General features: G+C 43.2%; 1 protein-coding gene and 1 long non-coding RNA gene across 2 annotated transcripts in view; one reads left to right on the top strand and one right to left on the bottom strand.

Annotated features, from left to right (window-relative positions):
* The window catches only part of LOC136174394 (uncharacterized), a 1,095,937-nt gene that overhangs the window by 75,364 nt on the left and 997,407 nt on the right, over positions 1-23,166 (top strand). The gene's annotated exons all lie outside the window — the stretch shown is intronic.
* RAG1 (recombination activating 1) lies at positions 9,963-13,094 on the bottom strand. The gene has a single exon (XM_065946169.1). It carries the CDS (start codon positions 13,092-13,094, stop codon positions 9,963-9,965), a length of 3,132 nt encoding a protein of 1,043 aa, XP_065802241.1.

Here is a 23,166-nt window from a genome sequence, read left to right on the forward strand (position 1 = left end):
AAATAAGTATATGGCTTTCCAGGGTGACTATTTTGAGGGACTCTACTCTTCTCCAAGCATGAAGATGGTCCATTGGTTAAGAACTCACCTTGCAATGCAGGGGACATGGATTCAATTCCCTGGTCAGGGAACTAAGATCCCACATGCCGTGGGGCAACTAAGCCCTTGGAACCCAAGCACCACTAGAAAAGATCTTGCATGACTCAACAAAGATCCCACGTGCTGCAACTCAGACCCCCATGCAGATATCTACATATGGACCTACAGAGTGATAGATAGACACACATATATGTATATATACAAACAAGAGCAAAATACACAAATGAGTTCAATGTGTCAAGAAAGCAGAAAGAATAGTGGGAAAGGAGTAGTCAGTCTAAAGGGTAGGAAGCTTGTCATGTTTGTGGAATTGAAACAGCATCAGTCTGGTGAATGCAGTAAACAAGAGGAGCATGGAATGCCATGGGCGTGGAGACCCTCAGCTTTTCATCAGCACAAGAACATCACATAAAACTTCATTCATATCATGTGACCTGTTCCTTCCTGCTTGCCTCTCTGTGTTACTACTCTCCATGTGGGGACCCCTCACCTAATGAGCTTATGCTTTCACACTTTATGCACAATCTCCCAAAATCCTGAGCTAACACTTGTGGTGAGCCCCCCTAGTTACTTCACAGGTACTCAGGGCTTTGGGGGAACCCATTCCTTCCGCAGGGTACGCTTTCCCTCTTGCACTTGATAACTCCTGCCAATACCCAAATCCATCTGGCTCATTCCTCTCCACTCTTTACATCCCAGTTCAGATATCTGCTCCTCCTCCCAGAAAACTCCTCTGGACCCCATCACCCCAAATCTCTGCTTATAGACTCAAAAGTCCAAGAAATAAAACTCTATTTTTCTGTAAATCAACTCACATTATACTATGCATCCCTTTCACTGTGCATTGGAAATTTAGTTTAATAAATTTAGAGTTCTCTGTCTTCACCCAGCTTTTTCTCCAAGTTCTAGGAAGAAATATAATGTTGAGGTGTCAGGAGTGGGAGCGAGTGAGGGTGAAACATTTATTATTTAGAGTCATTATCCCTCCTCACCAGCTGCTTCTTAAACATTCACATTCCCACCTGGCCTGAGGTTAGTTGGGAGGATGACTCGTGAGTGGCACCTTAGCTTTAACCACAGGACTTAGGACATCTACGGTTTCACTTTCTCTCTCTGCCATTTTCAGGTCCATCTGGGCTCACATGATAAAGAAGAGCTCTTTCTGTCCCTTCCTGTCCCAGCATGGCGACCGTTGTCTTAGCGAGACCATTGAGAATTTGTCTATGCTCTGTACCACTCCTGGGTACTTCTTCCTGACCCTGCACCTCTACTGGGTCACAGAACCTCTCCCCAACTGTCTCGGGCTAAACCACTTCACCACCATTTCACCTCTGAAGTCATTTGCTTCCCGTTCTTTCAGGAAAGTGAGTTGCTTCTTCTCTGTTTTTTACTTCCCCAAGCTTATCTGGAGTTTGTATTGTTCTCCCAAGTCCACAGTTCAATCTGAGAAATAGGAGACTTTGTCATCTCTATATATCTAGCATTTAGCCTAACGCTTTGCATACTGTAGTCACTTACATTTTCATTGAAATGAATTGAATTAAATTCTTCCATGAGTTGCTTCTGCATTCCCGTATGGGCAGCCAAAATGACTTACTCATTGTCTAGCTTAATACTGATATAAATATTGAAAGTAAAATAGAATCAGTCACACTAACTGAATAAGCAAGAGATATAAGAATAAATGGAACCAACAAACCTGTGAATGCCTACATAGATGAGAAGAAAATGAGTGTTAGGATAAGTGACACTGGCTGTGGTAATAAAAACTCCAAAACACCAGTAAATTGTCACAAAGTCTCTCTCCCACTCAAGCAGAGTTCAATGCAGGTTTCCCTTATTAAGTTGGCTTCCCTGATAGCTCAGTTGGTAAAGAGTCCACCTGCAATGCAGGAGATCCCGGCTCGATTCCAGGGTTGGGAAGATCCACTGGAGAAGGGATAGGCTACCCACTCCAGTATTCTGGCCTGGAGAATTCTATGGACTATACAGTCTATGGGGTCTCAAAGAGTCGAACACAACTGAGTGAACTTCACTTCACTTTCATTTTCACTTATTAAGTTATTCACCAGAGTAGGTTTCCTCTAAGATGGGTCTCAGAGAATCAGGCTGTTTCAATTTGGCAATTCTGCCATCTTTATCTTACATCCTCAAGACTTCAGATACAAGGAAAAGAAAGAACCCAGAGAAGGCACACTCTCCTGTAAATGTTTCAGCCTGCAAATGATACATCATTTCCTCCTACATTCCACTGTTTTTATTTAAAAAAAAAAAAAAAAAACTCAAGTAGTACAGCCCCACCTAGATGCAAAGAGGCTGGGAAATACAGCTTAACTGTCTGCCCGGAAAAGGGAAATGAATGTGGTAAGCATGAAGCCAGTATCTGCCATGCATGCTCAATTGCTTCAGTCTTTGCAGTACTATGGACTGCAAACCCCCCAGGCCCCTCTGCCCATGGGATTCTCCATGCAAGAATACTGAAGTGGGTTGCCATGCCCTCCTCCAGGAGATCTTCCCAACCCAGGAATTGAACCCGTGTCTCATGCATCTCCTTCATTACAGGTTGATTCTCTACCCATTGAGTCACCTGGGAAGCCCAATATCTGCTGTAGTATATATTTAAACATGCAGATTAAATAGTCCCAAGTACCTTGAAGTAATAAGAAAGGGCACTAACCCAGTTCTGTGAATCTGGAAACAGCCACAGTCACTTCAGGGAATAAGACAAAAGAATTAGCAGGCAGTGTTTCTAAGATGTTTGAAGTGGCTACTCCAACATTTAAAATTATATGCATAGTCCTTCTCAGTCTTCGACAAATCACTTCACATTGAACACCTTCCAAAAGCATTTCACTCTTGTCCCTCCCCTGGCTTGGCATGGGTTGCATGCCTCAAACTCTTCAACGGTTTCCATTTGCATTTGGGGTAGGATCCAAAGTCTTTACCGATCACAGGGTCCTGCATGATGAGGCATCTGCCTGATTATCTGAACTCAGCAGCCCCTCCCTCAGTCTGCTTCTGCTACACAAACCTTCCTTTGGTTCTGAAACATCTCCAGTTGACACAAAAGGGAAGGGGGCAGGGAACAACCTTTAAAAGAATGGCATGGTCATGGGGCATGATAAAAACTGGTTAGAACCAACCAGTTCCAAGATGGCAGAAGATTCCACTTCCAATAGACCTTGATCCCCGTTACACGCTCATTGTAATACATTAGCAAGTTAAACGACACACCCACAAGCACCATAACTGTTCTGAAGCCAATCATAAAAGGTCAAAAAGTGGGCAGGTCTCCCACCTGTCTTCCCACAGGTTATGTTGGGCCTGGTCTATCATTCCTCACCTGCCCTCACTCCACTCATCCTACCAGTCTTCTCTTAAAGGTTCCTTCTTCCTAGATGTTTCTCTGATTTCCCAATTTAAATTCCCTTGTCTTATTGTACTTGAATTGCACCTAGTACTTCTCATTCATAATACTCACTAGACTGTGGAGTCATGCATTTATTATAATTACTGTTGATTCAGTGTCTACCTCCAACCAGTTCTTTGTGAGCAGAAACTGTCTGAATTTACTCCTCTATCTCCAATGCCTGCTCCTAAAAGTTATCCTATAAATAGCTTTTAAAATAGGCTGAAATATTTACAAAGTGTATCAAGAAATATCTAGAACTTAGCTAAGCCTTAAAGGATAAGAAGCTGCTTCATTTTCAAATGCAGGAGTAATATCAGATACCCTTGGTCAAAGGGTACCAACTTTCAGTTATAAGATGAGTAGGTTCTGAGGATCTCATGTACAGCTGGGTTACTATATGACTGATACTATACTGTCTCATACACTTGAAAATTGTTAAAAGACTCCATCTTAAGTGTTCTAACTTATATGCAGAGTACATCATCAGAAGTGCTGGACTGGATAAAGCACAAGCTGGAATCAAGATTGCCAGGAGAAATATCAATAACCTCGGATATGCTGATGACACCACCCTTATGGCAGAAAGTGAAGAACTAAAGAGCCTCTTGATGAAAGTGAAAGAGGAGAGTGAAAAAGTTGGCTTAAAACTCAACATTCAGAAAACTAAGATCATGGCATCTGGTCCCATCACTTCATGGCAAATATATGGGGAAACAGTGGAAACAGTGAGAGACTTTATATTTTGGGGGCTCCAAAATCACTGCAGATGGTGACTGCAGCCATGAAATTAAAAGACGCTTGCTCTTTAGAAGAAAAGTTATGGCCAACCTAGACAGCATATTAAAAAGCAGAGACATTACTTTGCCAACAAAGGTCCATCTAACCAAAGGTATGGTTTTTCCAGTAGTGATGTGATGGATGTGAGAGTTGAACTGTGAAGAAAGCTGAGCACTAAAGAATTGATGCTTTTGAACTGTGTTGCTGGAGAAGACTCTTGAGAGTCCCTTGGACAGTAAGGAGATCCAACCAGTCCATCCTAAAGGAAATCAGTCCTGAATATTCATTGGAAGGACTATTGCTGAAACTGAAGCTCCAATACTTTGGCCACCTGATCCAAAGAACTGACTCCTTTGAAAAGACCCTGATGCTGGGAAGGATTGAAGGCGGGAAGAGAAGGGAACGACAGAGGATGAGATAGTTGGATGGCATCACCGACTCAATGGGCATGAGTTTGAGTAAACTCCGGGAGCTGGTGATGGACAGGGAGGCCTGGCGGGCTGCAGTCCTTGGGGTGGCAAAGAGTAGGACACAACTGAGCTACTGAACTGAACTGGACTGAACTGCACATATACAAAAGGTGCTATGTGAGGCACTGGGTGAGCTAATTAACTTGATTGTGGTTGATATTTTACAATGTATACTTAAATCATCACTTTAAATATAGATAATTTTATGTGTCAATAATAACTCAGTAAAGGTGGGGGAGAATAGTACAAAGTAAAGAGAGTAGGATTTTTTAAAAGTCAGTCAAAGAAATGGCACTGGAACAGTCCTTAAGGCCCCCTGCTGTGCCAACAGCCAACCTGTTACTTGCTGGATCTGAGTTCCTGGGAGATGGATTGGGGCTGCAGGAGTAGGGAGGGTACCGAGGTCTTTGGGGGACATGCTGTTTACCTACAAGTACAAACATATTTCAATATTTAAAAAATTGGTATGTTTATGAAAGTAGCCTGGCCAAATCTCTGTTCTGAGTAGGAGCAAGCTGGAAAGTCTCCAGAAAAGGCAGCACTAAGTTGCTTGAAATTTCACAGATGATGTGGGGATGACAGACTAGCATGAAGGTAAGATGGACGGAGATAGAGGGAAAATTGTGAAGGTGCAGTTCTGTCAATTTCGGGCTGAGATAAGCTTCAGTGACCTCGGCTGAGATAAGCTTCAGTGACCTCGTGTGTAACATGAAGAAAACAGTGGTACTGACTCCAAAAGGATCCAAAGAGAAAACCATGGGCAAAGTGTTTGCCACACTGTTTGGTCAGTGGTAACTATTATCACTGTTGCTGTGATCACCACTGTTGTTGTTACTAGGGAAAGGACTAGTCAAGGGAACCTGGGGGCTAGCTCACTTCTGCCATTATCTGTGTGGCCCTGGCAAGTCAACCACTCTGATCAAAATGCTGAGTGTATGAATGCGTGAATTTTGTGGGGCACAGCATCATATTTTTATGATTGTCAAAAGAATTTAAATTTTCATTTCAAATCCTACATTTACCTTAAGTGTCTGGTACCAAATTGTCTTTCTTATTTTAGCATAAACTATATCCATTATTCTGTTGCTTTTTTATTATAAAAGCACCAAATTCATGTTGTATTTGACTCAAGGAAAAATGTCATTTCATTTATTTAATGTTGTACTCAATATTATTATTTGAATATAAATCACACTATCCACTGTTTCCAAATTTTAAACTTTTATTTCAAATACTTAAACATACAACTGTCAACTATAGCCATAATATTAATAAGGAATAGAAATATCAAAATATAAAAATTAAATGCTGAAATATATTTTAACTGAAAACATTTGACATGGAAATTCCTTCACAACAAATCATCAAATAAAACCACTACATCCTGGTGCCTGAACTTTTCCTAAAACAAATACAAAATAATAAGAAGAAAGGTCTTAGAAGCCATTAAACAAACTTTACAATTATGTGTATGAAAATAAAGTGAAGTGCAATTTCACAAAAGGAAAAAATCTCACCAAAAATGAATGAGGTATATTTATGTAGGTCACTGTAGTTAAATGGAAAAAATACTGCTAAGTCACTTCAGTTATGTCCGACTCTGTGCAACCCCATCCCTGGGATACTCCAGGCAAGAACACTGGAGTGGGTTGCCATTTCCTTCTCCAATGCATAAAAGTGAAAAGTGAAAGTGAAGTCGCTCAGTCATGTCTGACTCTTCGAGACCCCATGGACTGCAGCCCACCAGGCTCCTCCATCCATGGGATTTTCCAGGCAAGAGTACTGGAGTGGGGTGCCATTGCCTTCTCCGAAATGGAAAAAATAAAATAGTGATAAAATATCTCCTGTTACTTAAAAATCTCTCAACATCAAAAGAATAAACCACCTCTCAAACGATAACTGAAGACAAAGACATATCTGCAATCAAAAATCATTTGCATCGAAATGATGATTCATTCTCGCAACCACCACCAGTGCTTACAAACTCTGCCTCCTAACTGTGTGTAATTTGAATTCTGTTTGATCTAATGTGAGATCCACAAGCTCAACCAAAAAAAAAAAATCTTTACCTTCATCCACATTTTGTGAAAACAAATTGAGGCAAAACTAAATTATAATTCACTTGGAAGGAAAAGACATCTCTTCCTCCTGTTCCTGCTTCTCGGTACACATTTATTAATCCCAAAGAGCTTTTTGACCTCATACTGACTATTCATCAATTTTCATCAGCCATTATCACTGGTTCCTGCAGTGCACCTCAGCGGGTTGGCAAGAGAACTTGTAGAATCAGGTTTCATGGGAGAAAGATGCTTTTCACTTCTCAAGTCTCAGTCTATACTTCAAAAAAAAAAAAAGCTCTGTTCAGTGTGGTGAATTTCCCTAGAGAATGTGACTGCATTTATAATGGACACTCTCAAAAATAAAATTTGAATATAAAACCAGGGTCTAGAATATTACAATCTCAACAGTGAGGAGGACAAAAACAACCATAGGCAGTATTTCTACATATTGAAATTCCTGCAGCCAGATGTTCCGGGGGGTTATTAAAATGTGATCTGATTAAGGGATTATTGGGAGGGTTGTGCTATAAATCATGCTGTTAGTCACATGCATTCAAAGTAGTTCCTACAATGCTAGAAAGTTGAATTTAACATTGGAAAGTGTTTACATTGCCACCAATTGAGTAACAGAGAGGAAGTGGGGGAAAAAAATCTACAAACCAGAGCAAGCTTGCCTCAGGGAGTAAGAAGATTACAGGAATTTAGCTGTGTATTAGTGCAGAGACATGCTATAGGGATTAAAGGGGATGAAGGAAAGGGGTGGCTTCAAAGTCCATTAATTTACCTAATGCAAAACGTAAACGTTTTCTAGAAAAAATTTAAATTAAAATATGTATATCTTTTTGACAACTAAATTACAAGTATCTTTGTAATTTATATATTCTATACAAAAAAAGCAAGAAAAAACTGCTGTATTGTTTAAATGGAAAATACCAGGTTCAATCCCTGTAAAAGCATCAAATGCATACCATTTAGGATAATATCACTGATGCACATTTGACAACTAAATTACAAAGCTCTTTGATATACTGTGTATGAAGAGTGACAAGTAAGGCCAATAAAATCAAAGGAAGAAAAAAACTAATTAACACTAACGTATCATTGACTCACTAGCATATAAACTCCCATGCCTGCTCTAAACTGCCAGCAATTGGCAATTCCCAAATTCCTAAGGATGCAGACAAAAGTTTCCAAAAACTGGAGCCACTGGAGGTTTGGGGGGCTCTTGAGAACTTTGACAATTCTTCCTCCTAGCAAAAGGCCCTAAGCACACCAAGGACTTAAAATCCACCTGTCCCTGCTCCTAAGAAATGCAATCTCAAGATTATGAACTATAGTAATGAGTTGTAGATTCTAAACAAATTATGTTACTGCTTTTATTTAAAAAAGAAAATTAATGGTTCATTTTTGTGGCAGAAACAACATGGAATCTGAAAACAAAAGATTTGAGTTCAAATTCCAGATCAGGTATTTACTATCCCCACAAATTTGGGCAAGTCATTTAACCCTCCACAAATGAGAAGCATGGCAATGTCTACCCCACAGAGTTGTAGTGAGGATGAAAGTGGAAATATTCTAAAAGCGGCAAAAGAAAAATAAAAAAAACAAACCTCTACAAATGTTAACTCTTCCACTGTTCTATGAGCAGGCTCCATCTAAACCTGCACATGCATGCTCAGTGGCTCAGTCATGTCTACTCTTTGCAATCCCATAGACTACAGCCCACCAGGCTCCACTGTCCATGGAATTTTCCAGGCAAGAATACTAGAGTGGGTTGCCATTTTCTACTTCAGGGGACCTTTTCAACCCAGGGATCGAACCCACCTCTCTTTCATCTCCTGCATTGGCAGGCAGATTTTTTACCACTGACACCACCTGGGAAGCCCTCCATCTAAACTTAGCAGGTAAGAAAAGTACAACAATTTCCTGCTACAAAAACCTTAATACACTGAAATTAAACTGATCATAATAGAAAAAAAATAACATAATGTAGAGGTAAAAACTCCATGAAAACTCCATTTAGTTGATCCAGGTTTCATATGGAGAAAACCTGGCAGAAATTTTCAGCAAGACATTAAATCTGTTTTTATACAGTAAACAAACCCAGATTTAAAAGACCACTGTGGAGTGGAAGGTGGGAAGGAGGTTCAAGAGAAAAGGGATATGTGTATACCTATGGCTGATTCATGTTGATATACGGCAGAAGCCAACACAACATTGCAAAGCGATTATCCTCCAATTAGAAATAATTTTTTTAAAGTAAAAACAAAACAAAAAAAGGCCCCTGTGGCTTTGAGACTGTGTGGAAAATCATTTGGAGAATCTAAACTAGTTAAAAGTAAAAATAAAGATCATACTTGGCTACTGATAGCAAACTAAACATGTACTACCACAAGATTAATAGCTAGCTACAGCTAACGGTTTTATTCTTCTAACTTTGTTATTGAAAAATTCATGGTACAGATGATCTCCTAAACTCCAACTGTTACAAAAGAGACATCATTTAAATTCAGAAGAGGACTAATTTTCCAAAAACATTCTGGATGTAGGGTATTTCTGCATAAGTGTACCAAATGACAGGATGCACCAGGAGCACTTTGTCAAGGACACTGTGCCATACACAAGGAAGATACTATTGCTAAAGATATCTGAAAAGTTTTTTTTGAATCTTGTAGAATAAGCCAAAATATGTGAAATTTACAAAACAAAGAATTCTACAAAAATGAAATAAAAAACACAGCTCAATATAAACGAGTAACTTGGTTGGGGGATGGAGACCACAAGTCAAATTTCTTTCCTGGGTTCTTTGGCAACCTTGACTTTGATTTTCACATCACTCAGTCACACACATACCTATCTTTGTTCATCTCTGCTCCCCTGCAGTTACTCCTTCTCTCAGCTATTGAGCTTTCGAATAACTGATTTCCCCTGTTGCATTTCTGAACTCCCTCAACAGCTCAAGCAATCAGCTCACCAGTTAACCATTCCTGACGTGGGTTCAGCATCTGCAGCCTCTCCAACCTACCACTGCCTGGGTGGTGAAGCCCCACACACTGGATGGAGCGCAGGGTACCAGGAGAAAATCTCATGCCACCCAGAGGAAAAAACATATTTGCCAAACCAACTCATAAGCGGCTGCCCTGCTTAAAATTCCATTGAATCTTGCGGTTCTGGAGAGTCCTCTAGGTCTAACGAGTCCCCTAAGCCTCCCTGCGAGTTTAGCGTAAACCCCGAGTCTTTCAGGGCATTATGAGCATTCATAAACTTCTGCAGGTATTTGGAGGTATACAGCCAGTGATGTTTCAAGACATCTTCCATTTCATAGTACTTGGACTGCCTGGCATTCATTTTCCGGAAACGCCTGAACAGTTTGTTGCCAGATTCGTTTCCCTCGCTTGCCCATGCCCCAATGGAGCCATCCCGCTCAATAATTTCAGGGACATGAGCCAAGGTTTTGTGAAAATAATTGGTGATCTTGCCCTCATATCTATACTTGAACTTGGTGGAGAGGAGCTCAGCAAAGCGCTGTGAATTGAAGCTATACTGGCAGAGGGATTCCGCGCACTCTTTAGCAGGGCATGAGGATCGCCAGACGGGTTTCATCTTCAAATAAAGGTCCATCAGTTCCCTCAGGGCTTCGTGCCTCTCCTGGGAGGGAATTAATTCGCAAACTGCCTCAACTGTCTCTTTGGTCATGAGCTTCCGGGCAAAGTTGCCGTTCATCCTCATGATGGGCTTCAGGTTCATCTTCTTCCGGAGGTGCTTGTCCAGGGTAGCCTGCCATCTTTTCCTTTCCTCTTTGGAGGCGTTGGGGTTCTTATACACCTCTCCGATCTCCAGCTGGAAGATCTTGTAGAACTCAGCCGCATTGCCGATGTCGCAGTGGAGGGCGTCTATGGAAGGGACCGTCTCAATGAAGGGTTTGGCCGAGACCCCCTTCACCCGGTCCCGCAGTTCCTCCACCGTCTCGTGGTAGGGGTTAGAACGCCAGACCTCATAGCGCTCCAGATTCTCAGCGTGGCTTCTGGTTATGGAGTGGAAGACCAGATTTTGAGAGGCCTCCAGGCGGGTGGCATCACAAAGGGTGCAGATGTAGACGGAGCCGGAAGCCTCGAGGCCTTCCACTTCCCGGACCAGTTTCTCATCGTAGCCGGTGCCCCTAAAGATGAACTTGAAAGTCCGGAGGATGCCTCCCATCTCCAGCATTAATTCGCTGCTCTTCATGGCCTCCCTCTCGGCAATCAGAGGGCTCAGGATGGCCGTCAGGGTCTCGTGGTCAGACTCATCGGCTAGCATGAGGCACAGCGGCTTGCAGCACAGCTCGGAGTTAGGCTTGGCTTCCTCGAACACCTTCACGTTCTGTGACCCATGAGCGATGCTGATTTTCATGACCGTGAAGGAAAACCGAACCGCCTTTTCCGGAACTGCCGGTCCGCTGCCGTGCTTCTCGCTCACGTCTCCCATCCCATCACAAGACTCCTTCACCACCACGGTGAAGGGCCCGTTCAGGTAGTCCTCAAGCTCTTGGGCTCTCATGCCCTCCAGGATGTCTTCTTCCATGTCCTTCAGAGCCGACACCAAAGCAGCATCATAGCGGAAGCGCTTGGCGATGGTGTCCACCGGGTAATCGTCCACAGAGGAGGCCAGTCCGGACAGTCCATCAATAATGCCCACGTCGGTGCTGGAAGACACGTTCTTCAGAGGTGGCTGCCACTCGAAAGGGTGGTAGCCTGGCAAAAGGACTTTCTCAGCACTCCGAAGGGCGTGCAGAGGCTGGAAAATCTGCCTCCCGGTGATGGCCTTCACAGTCCTGTACATCTTGTGGTACTGGCTGCAGCTGAGGAAGGTGTTGACGCGGATGGCCAAGCAGACAGCCGGCTGCAGGCCAGAGCCACGTCCCTTCATGATGGCCTCCAGCTCATCGGCTTGCCTGTGCTCATTTCTGGCTCTCAGCGCCAGCAGGAACAAGGTCAGGCACACAGACTTCACATCTCCACCTTCTTCCTTGTCGGCGAAAGCCTTGACCTGCATCTTGAGCTCCCTCAGACGGTGCTTCTGAGCCCGGCGGGTCAGGGACAGGAGATGCTGGCGGGGCCGGCCCCCTTTATTGATGTGCACAAAAGTCTCTTTCGATTCCTTGTGGCTTGAGACATGGTGATTGTATTTTTCCAAGCTGACCTCCTCATCGCACTCCTCTGCTGGACATTTCACCATCAGGGAATTCAAGATGCTCAGAAAAGACTTCACCGGACTCTCCAGGTCAGTGGGGAAGCAGGGATATCGGCAAGAAGGACAATAGCTGCCCATGACTTTGAGGCATCTGAGAATGCAGATCCTGCAAAAGACGTGCTTACAGTTGGTCTCCACGGGGTCCGCCAGAATGTGTTCGCAAATCTGGCAGGAGATAGATTTCACAAAGTGCGCCGGGAAGTCCACTGCCAGGAGCCTGGTACTGAGGTGTATCTTACTGCAGTTGGCGATCTTCTTCATCAGTTCCTTGCTGCTGATCCTGTCCTGAGTTCTTCTCTTGCACCGTCGGGCTTGTCTCGCTCGGTCCATCACAGTTCTGAGTCTTTTGCTGAGCTGCGAGTTTGGCGGCTGACTCTTCCTCTTGAGTCCCCGGCGGGCAGCATCGCAGATGTCACAGGATGGTGTGTGGGGGTGCCACTCCATCACTGCATTCCTCGGGGAGTAAACCTCACACGGGGCACTGCTGAACTTCCTGTGCATGAAGCTCCAGCAGTTATGACAGAACTCAGTGGGGTGGATCGAGTCCACATCTGCCTTCACGTCGATCCGGAAGACCTTGGCAATGAGGTCTGGCCAGGACGTGGCCCTCTTTTCCTTCTTTCGTAAGAGGACTTGGGTTTTGCCATCCACGGGCCCGTGGACTGGATATTTCCTGTGGTGCTGATCAGCTTTGAGAGAATTCCCACAGATGCGGCAGAGATGTCGCAGGTTGGCTTGGTGGATTGCTTTGTCTCTTGCTTTTCCATCATCATGGAATTTTTTCAGAAACTTTGGGTGGGGCTTTAATGCCGGTTGAGTCAAGGCTGGCTTCGTACCACCAGCCTTGTCCAGGGCTGCTGGAGATTGCTCTAGAGAGGGCGCCCCCTCGGAGGAATCTTGCTTTTCTGCTTGAGCATTTTCAGGGGCCTTTTCAAAGGATCTCACTCTGAACAGTTTAAATTTCCATTCTGAAAATTTAATATGTGGATGCTGGATTTCATCTGGGGCAGAACTGAGTCCCAGGGTGGGTGGCAGAGAGACAGCCATGCTGGCTGATACCTGGGAACAATAAAAACAAGTCAGATGAGGAAAAAATGTCAACATCCCACTGATGCATCTTGGAGAGAATACAGATTAGTACATTCAATTATTCACTTATTAAATCATCCAGGAAGTTGATTATTAAATTTCCTGTTTTAATATATTATGTTAGGTGCTGATCATATAGCAGAGAATAGAGTCATTATTCCCTGTTCTTACAGTGTGGGTGGTCATTTAAACCATGTATGTAAGTACATGCACAACCATAGTTTATTTTACATACATGTATACAATCTTATATTTTAGTTTATTTTTTTATTGAGATACAGTTGATGTACATACCATATATACAATATTATTTCCCTTTCACCAAAACCTTAAGGTCTTTGAGGACAAAAATCTCTGAACGATTAACCTCTGTCTCGCCAAGGTTCCTAGCACACATTACATGCTCAAGAGTTATTTGCTGAATAAATGCAAGAAAAAACTGGCTACTAAAACCAAAGAAAAATCATATTTTCTGCATTGTATCAGACTCATTGCACTAGCTGTACAATATATTTCCAGCTTTTTAAGGATATCTCCTGAGAGGTTGATTGTTTATTTCTTCCAGACGGGACATAAAAGGATGATAAAGCTACAAATCCAAAGAAACTAATTACTCAGTACTTGAAAGGATGAAGTGAATTTTGAGCTTTATGAATGCATGCTAATAATAAGTATCATGGATAGTAATTATGCTTACAATTTTAATTAGTGAACGCTGCTGTGAATTAAAAGGCTGTGTCTCCATTAGAAACAAACCCCACAGAATTCTCTGAAACAAACCACAGTGTGCATGTACTAAGATTCCGAAGAACTTTTAAGATGAAAAATTCAAGTATTTTCAGATAAAATTCCACAGGCCATCCTGAAAGTCATTATCAGGCACTGATCGTTAATTAGCTCTATAGTTTGTAATAAGAAGAGGTGGGAGTAATATTTTTCTTCTTTGAAAAATATTAGCAATTATACATTTCAGGAAACCCTAGCAATCTGGGTTGTGGTGTAGACACCATGGCGCCGTAGAGAAAAAGTCTTAAAATGCCATTTGAGTATCTCTAGACCCACTTAGCCCAATATTCTCAAAATTCTTTAGTACACATAACTGGAAAAAACAGCAACTGTATGTTCAAACTGTCATCTATACATCCCATATTTGCCTGGAATAATGCTCTCTTTTCTTAAAGTCTTGATTGAATTTGCTACAATATTGCTTCTGTTTTATGTTTTGGACTTTTTTTTTGGGGGGGGGGGGTGCTGTGAGGCATGCAGGAACCTAGCTCCCTGACCAGGGATCCATCACCCCCTGCACTGGAAGGCGAAGTCTTAATTACTTGGACTGCCAGGGAAGTCCCTGGTTTAATGCTCTTGACTTGGCTATTATATTAAATAACATTTTCCCCTCAATTAACTAACTAACTAGCCAAATTGATGATATTTTTCTAGTCATGTGGTCATGGAGGCTAACCCTCAGAGGAGCACACTTTGCCCAGAGGTGGGATTGGCGCTGGGGGTGGGCGGGCAGGGGGAAGCCACGAGGGCTGTCCTGACGGCTGCTGACAGTTTCCTCTCAGGCCGTCCCTTTAAACCACTGAAGTCTGCTCCATCTTGCATGCATTATGCTTCAGAGGTTCATGTTTTTCGTAAAAGCTAATAGCCAACTTCCAACTCTTGGTTGAAAAGGAAATCCTGTTACCTTGTTCTATATGCAGGACTGTGTGAGAACCAAACAGTTCCAAACCATTTCAAAGGTCTCATTAACCTCAGAAGTATTTCAGCTGCAACCCAGCCAACACCTCAAAGTCACATACGGTTCAATTATGTTCCTAAATTCTGTCCTGGGTCAGGGGCAGGGGCCTTCCCATGCCCTCTCTGTCGCCTTGGTTTGAACTCATTCCCAAGTAGCTTTATCATTTCTTTAGCCTTCCCCTTCCTTGTCTTTTTCTAGCACACTAGTTCTCTGGAATTCCAAGATAATACTATGAATCTTCTTTTTAAAAATGTATGACCATCTCTAGAGTTATTCAAGTTAAATATTGAACTTTCACAATCAGTAAGTCAAGGCATGTTAGAAGGAGCCCTGGAACTCTCTCCCCTCCCTACCCACACCTCCCCTTGACTCCCACTACCCAAAAATAGTCTATCAAAATCAGCTGAAATACATTTGTGAAAGCACTCCCAGAAAGAGTACCATCACCAAGCTGTTATTAGCCATTTACATCCAAATCAAATTTACTCATTAGATTGTTTTTCTATTTAGCTGCTACAAGTTTATCCAAACTAGAAGTAAGAATGGAGTAGGAAAAATGTGTTATTTTTCTTTTTTAGGGAAACATACGCCAAGAAGCTAATAGTGGTGATATGTGAAACCTATGAGGCTTCCCCAGGTGGCGCTAGTGGTAAAGAACCCGCGTGCCAATGCTGGAGACAGAAGAGATGCAGTTTTGATCCTTAGGTTGGGAAGATCCCCTAGAGGTGGGCTTGGCAACCCACTCCAATATTCTTGCCTGGAGAATCCCATGGACAGAGGCGCCTGGAGGGCAACAGTCCATATGGTCACAAAGAGTTGGACACGACTGAAGCAACTTAGGATGCACGCAGGTAAAAGTTATAGATGTTTTATATTTTTTATCCTTATCTAGGATTTTTATTGCCTCTGAAATAAGCATCTACTTTTTTTAGAAGATAGAACGTTTAATAACTAGTTCTAATCAGATATCATTTATATATTTGATTAGCAAAGATTGAAAACATTGATGCTCATCAGCATTAATGAAGGCATGGGGATTGAAGGGATCTTCATACATTCTTGGGAGGAATGTAAATTGGTATAATATTTCTAGTGAACAATGTAGCAATGTCTTTTAAAAGTTTAAATATATATTATCTTTGGTGAAATAAATCTGATTTTACAAAGTTCTATAAAAACATCCCCACAGGTTATTCCCATAGTGATATTTTATATGGAGAGAGAGAAAGAAAAAAATTTTAATGTGTTTAAAAATTTTTTTTGTTACTCTGCAAAATACAAAACAGCATAAATAATCACCAAGCATTATTACACAAACTGTGGACCAGGTACACGATGGAAAACAGCACAGAAATTAAAATTTTCTATATGCATTGATACATATGTGCAATTTCTATATACATCAAGAAATAAAATGATGCCTACCTCACACAGCAGAGACAAGAACAACAATAGCAAGTATAGTAAGACCTCGTTCTTGCATATCTGTTCACATTTGTATATATCTGAAAATATAGAAACTCTGGAAGGGTATGCGCTGAAACCTTCACAATATCAACTCTTTAGAAAATAGAATTGACACTGGTAAGAGGATCTCTAATTTTCTATGTAATTCATTTTCATATCTTTAGAACTTTTCACAACAAATACGTATTATTTTTTAAACTTTTGTGATACTTTCACTTTAGGAAAAAAGTATTTTTAAGGCTAGATTTCTATGCACCCGTAGTCATTTTCCCATTGTTGTTGTTGAGTTACTCAGTGTGTCTGACTCTTTGTGACCCCATGGACTGCAGCACGCCAGGCCTCCCTATTCCTCACCATCTCCCAGAGTTTGCCCAAGTTCATGTTCATTGCATTGGTGATGCTATCCAGCCACCTCATCCTCTGGACACCCTTTTCTCCTTCCCCATTTTCCCATATTTTTTCCTAAATTTCCTCCCAGAAAAGTTTGGCCAAGTGTCAAATTTGACCACCATTCTTAGCTTTTCTTTTCTGGTAAACATGTGCATGCGTTCTCAGTTGCTCAGTTATGTCCAACTCTTTGCAACCCCATGGAGCCTGCCAAGCTCCTCTGTCCATGGGATTTCTCAGGCAAGAATACTGGAGCAGGTTTGCCATTTCCTTCTCCAGGGGATCTTCCCAACCCGAGGATCAAACCCATGTCTCCTGCATTGACAAGCGGATTCTTTACCACTGAGCCACCTGGGAATCCCAAACAAGTTGAAAGGGGACTGAAATATGGACTTGCAGACAGCATGAAATTAGAACCATGAAAGAGTTATCGTGTGGTCATTTTTTTTTTTTTTTGACACCTGGGAATCTTGCAAACTCTCCTCTCTTCTAACACAGGGTCCCAGTGGTGGACCAGCGTCAGACTCTCTAAGGCAGGGTGGTTGTTGCTGGCTCAGCCCTGTTCCCATCGTGCTCTGCCCTCTCAGCATTGCTATCACCTTCCATCACAGCTGGAGAGGTCCTTCTCCCTCCATGGGCATGGATTCACTTTGGCAGCCACTCTAAGGTGACTTGGCTGGGGCAGAAACTGTCATTCATACGAGTGCATCATTAGTTATTTTGGAAGGCAGAGTTGCAGCACCGCCCCCACTCCCAGCCCAGCCCCCTACTCCACGCACACACTCGTACTTGGTCCACAATCCCTCCTCTTAACGTCTTTGGTCCCCACACAATGCTTGAGTGACTACGGTGTGCCCAAGCGTGACCCCTTGTTGTCACACCCGTTGCACTCATTCGTCCGTTTATTCATTCACTCCACAAATAACTATTGTCTACTTTTGGCCAAACACCAACATCAAAAAACTGACAGCATCAAGAGCCTTTTTATATCTCAAGGCATCTACAGAGTGACCTGAAGATTCTTGCTCTTCCTCCAGGCAACTTCTTGCTTGAACTACTTTAGAAAGAGAAGTGTACCATCCCAGACCCTGTTCAGAAATCCTGTTCATGAACGTAACCTCTGTGTAGGGTCTCTACAGTGGCAGGTCTCAAAATTGCTATGTGCCAGCATCACTAGGGAGCTTGTGTTTAAAAACAATGCTGCAGGTCATCAGGTCCCAGAGAGTCTGATTCTCCATCTGGGACAGAGTCCAGAAATTGTATTTTTTAGCAAGCATTTCAGTGACACTGCTGCTAGGGGCCCACAGGTCATGCTTTGGGAAATATTGGTCTCCTACTTAATCTGATGCAGCTCAGGAAATTCCTGCAATTCTTGGCAAATACCTGGGCAAGTACATATTTCCTCCAATCCTGAAATTTTTTTGCTCCTGATTATTTTTCTTGCCTGGATTAGCACAGTAATTTTTCCAAGAGCCTCCCTCCTTTCCTCTGCTGATTCGTTTTGCAAACGCTTTCAATAAGCACTACTTGGGAAATTCCTGGCAGTCCTTTGTATAGGACTCTGAGCTTCCACTGCCAGGGGCACTTGTTTGATCCCTGGGTCAGGGAACTAAGATCCCCACAAGCCACACACTGCAGCCAAATAAATAAATAACACACTCCCTGAACCCCTTCCTCTGCCTACAGCCCTCATCTACAGTAATTCGGATATTTTGCATCTTCTCTATGGACCTACAGTGTCTTCCTCAACTTGCTTTCTTGTTCCTTTCCTATTTTAAGCACATTAGAAAAACCAAATATATTTCAGTTTCCCTCAATCCCTCCTCTCATTCCCCACAAGGGAAAAAGCCCAAGTACTTCTAGTTAGCAACATAAATATTGTGACTCAAGGCATGAAAAGCATGAGTGTTACCTTGCTCAGCAGGCTGCCTGGGCAAAGTGTTGGGAAGACTGCAATTCAGTTGATATCACCTGATACCAAAGAGAAGGCAGAGGGTGCTCTCCTGTCTTTCAGGCAGGCTGCTGCATTATTTATCAGTCTCCACCACCTTTCCCAGCCTCCCCCTACCACATAGGGCTAACCACAAGTGATGGCAGCCAATCATAGACTGTGAGCCCCCCAGCTCCAGCTGGCACCTGGCTCTGCAGGAAGCTTAGCTGGAGGACCTGAGTGTAGAACCACACTCTGGTGTGTGCTGGAACACTGCCAGAGCCACCAGTTCACTCCCCAAGACTGGTTGGAAGTGATCTTGTCAACATGATTTTGGACTTCTGCCAAGGTTCTATACCTGTGCCTCAGTTTCCTCATCTGTAAGATGGAAATACATACACCTCAAATAGTCAATGAGCTTGTACAGCGAGAGGTCTCATAGGAAAATACTTGCAACAGCATCTGCCCTTGTTGTTGTTTATTCTCTAAGTTGTGTCCAACTCTGCAACCCCATGGACTGTAGCCCACCAGGCTCCTCTGTCCATGGGCTTTCCGAGGCAAGAATACTGGAATGGCGTGCCATTTCCTTCTCCAGGGGATCTTTCCAACCCAGGGATCGAACTTACATCTCCTGCATTGCAGGCAGATTCTTTACCACTGAACCACCTGGGAAGCCCAGAGATCTGCCCTTAGTAGATACTCATCAAATGCTAACTCTGTGATCACTTTTTTTTTTTTCTCCATTTATTTTTATTGGTTGGAGGTTAATTGCTTTACAATACTGTAGTGGTTTTTGCCGTACATTGACATGAATCAGCCATGGATTTACATGTATTCCCCATCCCGATCCCCCCTCCCACCTCTGTGATCACTTTTATTTTAATTTTGAAATGACCTACCTGGACAGTTCTCAGTAAGGGGAGTTTGTACTCCTCGAAACAACACTAGATTTACATTACTAGAGTTTTGAAGGAACAGACTAGGATCTGTGCCTTCAGATGCTTTGGGTCTTGGATATATTACTTAAATCTAAGTAACAGATTTATGAGATGCTATCTCCTCGTCTACGTCCCAGTATTGATTATATTAGCCCCATGTTATTCAGAGCTAAAGGCCAGGCTTCCAAGTGCTTTACTTTACTTACTCTCACTTATTTGTCACCACAGTGCTATGCATTTGACATTATTTTTTCTAAAGAGAAGCCACAGAAGTTTAAAGCAATGGAGAAGCTTACCCATGGACACACACCACTAAATAGTGAAGTGGGATTCAAAGCGCATGTTCCAACCACTTCACTGTTCTGTAAAAGGAGGATACTGAGAGCCATCGGCAGCAAGAGTGTGAGGATGACTCAAAAACGAACTTCAGTCTACCTAGCAAGGTCTCTGTTTCAAATCCCCTTTATATTTCTTAGACCCAAGTACCCCTGTGCTCAGCTAATATGTGAGGGGCGGTCTTGTTCACATCTTCAGCAAAAACTGTCAGCATCAGGTGTGAGGATTTCTGTGCTGTCCTGCCCTCTCTAGACATTCCTCAGTTCAGTTCAGTTCAGTCGCTCAGTCATGTCCAACTCTTTGCGACCCCATGAACCGCAGCACGCCAGGCCTCCCTGTCCATCACCAACTCCCGGAGTCCACCCAAACCCATGTCCATTGAGTCGGTGATGCCATCCAACCATCTCATCTTCTGTGGTCCCCTTCTCCTCCTGCCCTCAATCTTTCCCAGCATCAGGGTCTTTTCCAATGAGTCAATGAGTGGCCAAAGTATTGGAGATTCAGCTTCAACATCAGTCCTTCCAATGAACACCCAGGACTGATCTCCTTTAGGATGGACTGATTGGATCTCCTTGCAGTCCAAGGGACTCTCAAGAGTCTTTTCCAACACCACAATTCCAAAGCATCAATTCTTCGGCGCTCAGCTTTCTTTATAGTCCAACTCTCACATCCATAAATGACTACTGGAAAAACCATAGCCTTGACTAGATGGACCTTTGTTGGCAAAGTAATGTCTCTGCTTTTTAATGTGCTGTCTAGGTTGGTCATAACCTTCCTTCCAAGGAAGGACATGTCTTCCAAGACATTCCTAGTATGTTACTGTTGTTTAGTCAGTCTTATCTGACCCTTTTGCAACCCCATGGATTGTAGCCCGCCAGGCTCAACGAGATTTCCATGAGATTTCCCAGGCAAGAATACTGGAGTGGGTTGCCATTTCCTTCTCTGGAGGATCCTCCCAACCCAGAGATTGAACCATGTCTCCTGCTTGTCAGGCAGGTTCTTTACCACTGAGCCACCTGGGAAGCCCCGCTCCTCGTATATCCCCGTTGTTTTTCACTCAGGCCTGTCCAACCACACAACAGTCCTGGGGTACACAGTTTCTGCTCCTAAAGACTGAACAGGAGCCATTGCAATAATATTGGGAGAGATGGCCTGTATCTTCCAGGAGCTTCTGTGTTTATACCCAAGCTTCAAATGCTGTCATGAGGCTGGGCTGTTGGAAGCTGAGAAGTTCCTGGAGACGAAGCCCATGTTCAAATCAGCAGGAAGCAGGGCCTCCAGGATGTGACTTATGGTCTTGATGTCCTCTTTGTACGATGGGGTCATGTAGAAAGGAGTCAGGGCATTGCTGATGTGGAGGAAGTTTCCCTTCCCCTCCACTCTCCCACGCTGTAAAACCCTGCATCTCCACTGGACTCACAGAAAGAGGAAGGGAGGGCCACCTCACCTTACCTCACCGTGAAGGAACCAAGAAAACAGTCATATCTCACAGAACTGGAACAGAGCAGCAAGTCCTAGCTTCCAAGGGTCGGCTTCAATTCCACAGACCCACTTAGAAGTTATGTAACACTAGAGGGCCCATCTGTTCCACTCTCCTGGAACTTTCCTGGGTTGGGCCCTGAAAGTCCAAGGCAAACAGAGTTAGTGGGTCATCCTTCAACCCCAAACCAGAGCTGGAAAATTTCTCTAACCTCAAATATTCATAAATGGAATCCTTTTTAATTGTTCTTAGGAAAATTAGATGTTCAAAGAGACTCATTAAAGAATATGCATCAGGCCATAGGGACCAGGGGCATAAGGGACAAATCAGATTATGCAAGAGATTTATCTTTTATCATATTTGCCAAGCATTTCTGTGCTGTTTAAGTTTTTTATCAGTCATATGTTCCTTTTAAAATAGAAAAAAAAACAAGATATACAAATAAAATATTAAAAATTTAAAATGAAGCAAAATAAGATACTGGATACAGGTGAAGAAACACTTCTAATTTTTTATATTTGAAAATCTGGATTTTTATACATCAGGTTCTTCAGGGACAGGATTTCCAACATTTTCCTCTCCCTCCCCATTACACCTGGGAACCTCTTTTTCCTATCCCTGTTGAAATCTTGTAGCTGTCCCCTGTTCTCTGCTGAGAGATGACACCTGCATTGGATCACCAGGAAAACACGCTGAACCATGAATCCATGCCCCCTTTTCCTGGCCACTAAAATGCCACCCACTATTCCTGTTTCAAGTCTTTGCCATGTGACCGACCCCCACCTGGAGCAAACCTTGACTTCCGTCATGAAACAACAAAGTCAGAGCTGCCAAGACTTCCACGTTGTTCCAAGCAGATTAAAAACAAAACATGCCTGACCTGATCTTAGCAGGAGGAAAAGAATGAAAAGAGCAAACTAGAGTTTGGACAATTCAAGGCCAGGCAGGTCCCAGCACTGACCAGAGCCCTCCTGGCTGAGAGGCTAGCTGTGGTTAATCCTAGAAATGCCGAAGGGGCCAGCACTGGCCCTGGTCGGTATGGTGCACAGGCTCCCTTCTATCTCTCACTTCACCTGCCTCTCCACCCAAGCCCCAAACCCTCCTTAGCAGGTTGCCTCCACTCATTCCCCTGGACTCCTTGCAGGCCCTTTTAAAAGACCTTTTCAAATTCAATTTCCTCCCAGACAGCCAGGAGCTCCAGTTGCTGATATCAATCAAAATCCACTCCTGCAGCTGTGGTCTGAGTGTGTGAACACTGCCTTCCCTGCTCTTATCATAATCCAGCAGATGCTGTTTACTGACACTGTGATTACATATATAAGCCTGTATCTGTGTATCTCCAACTCACAAAACTCTTGTCTTCCAACATCACTGAATCGAATGCCAGAGCTGGAAGGGAACTTAGAGGTTATCTGACCCAATGGATGTCTCTTAAAAGTGAGAAACAGTCCCTGAAGGGCAAAGTGTCCTATTCAATGTCATAGGAGGGAATGAGAATTAGTAGCAAAAATAGCATTACCAATGGGTCTCTGGAGTCCTAGGACAAGATTCTTTCCAGTACATTGAAAAGGGAGCGTTCCTCCCCCGCCCACCCCGATGCCTTCTTGCTTCTCTTAGCCTGGAAAGGAACTCCAGTTGGCAACGAAGCAGAGCCATAGCAGGCCATTGCTAGACTAGACCCTTCAATGATAACGCAAACTTGTCACAGAGCTGGTGATGGAGAGCCGGCACCCCCACCTGCTCATTTC

The sequence above is a fragment of the Muntiacus reevesi genome, chromosome 9, assembly GCF_963930625.1.
Source record: "Muntiacus reevesi chromosome 9, mMunRee1.1, whole genome shotgun sequence".
Lineage (NCBI taxonomy): Eukaryota > Metazoa > Chordata > Mammalia > Artiodactyla > Cervidae > Muntiacus > Muntiacus reevesi.

Excerpts from the sequence above, each read along its gene's own strand:
- RAG1 (XM_065946169.1), bottom strand. The coding sequence starts at position 13,094 with ATGGCTGTCTCTCTGCCACCCACCCTGGGACTCAGTTCTGCCCCAGAT.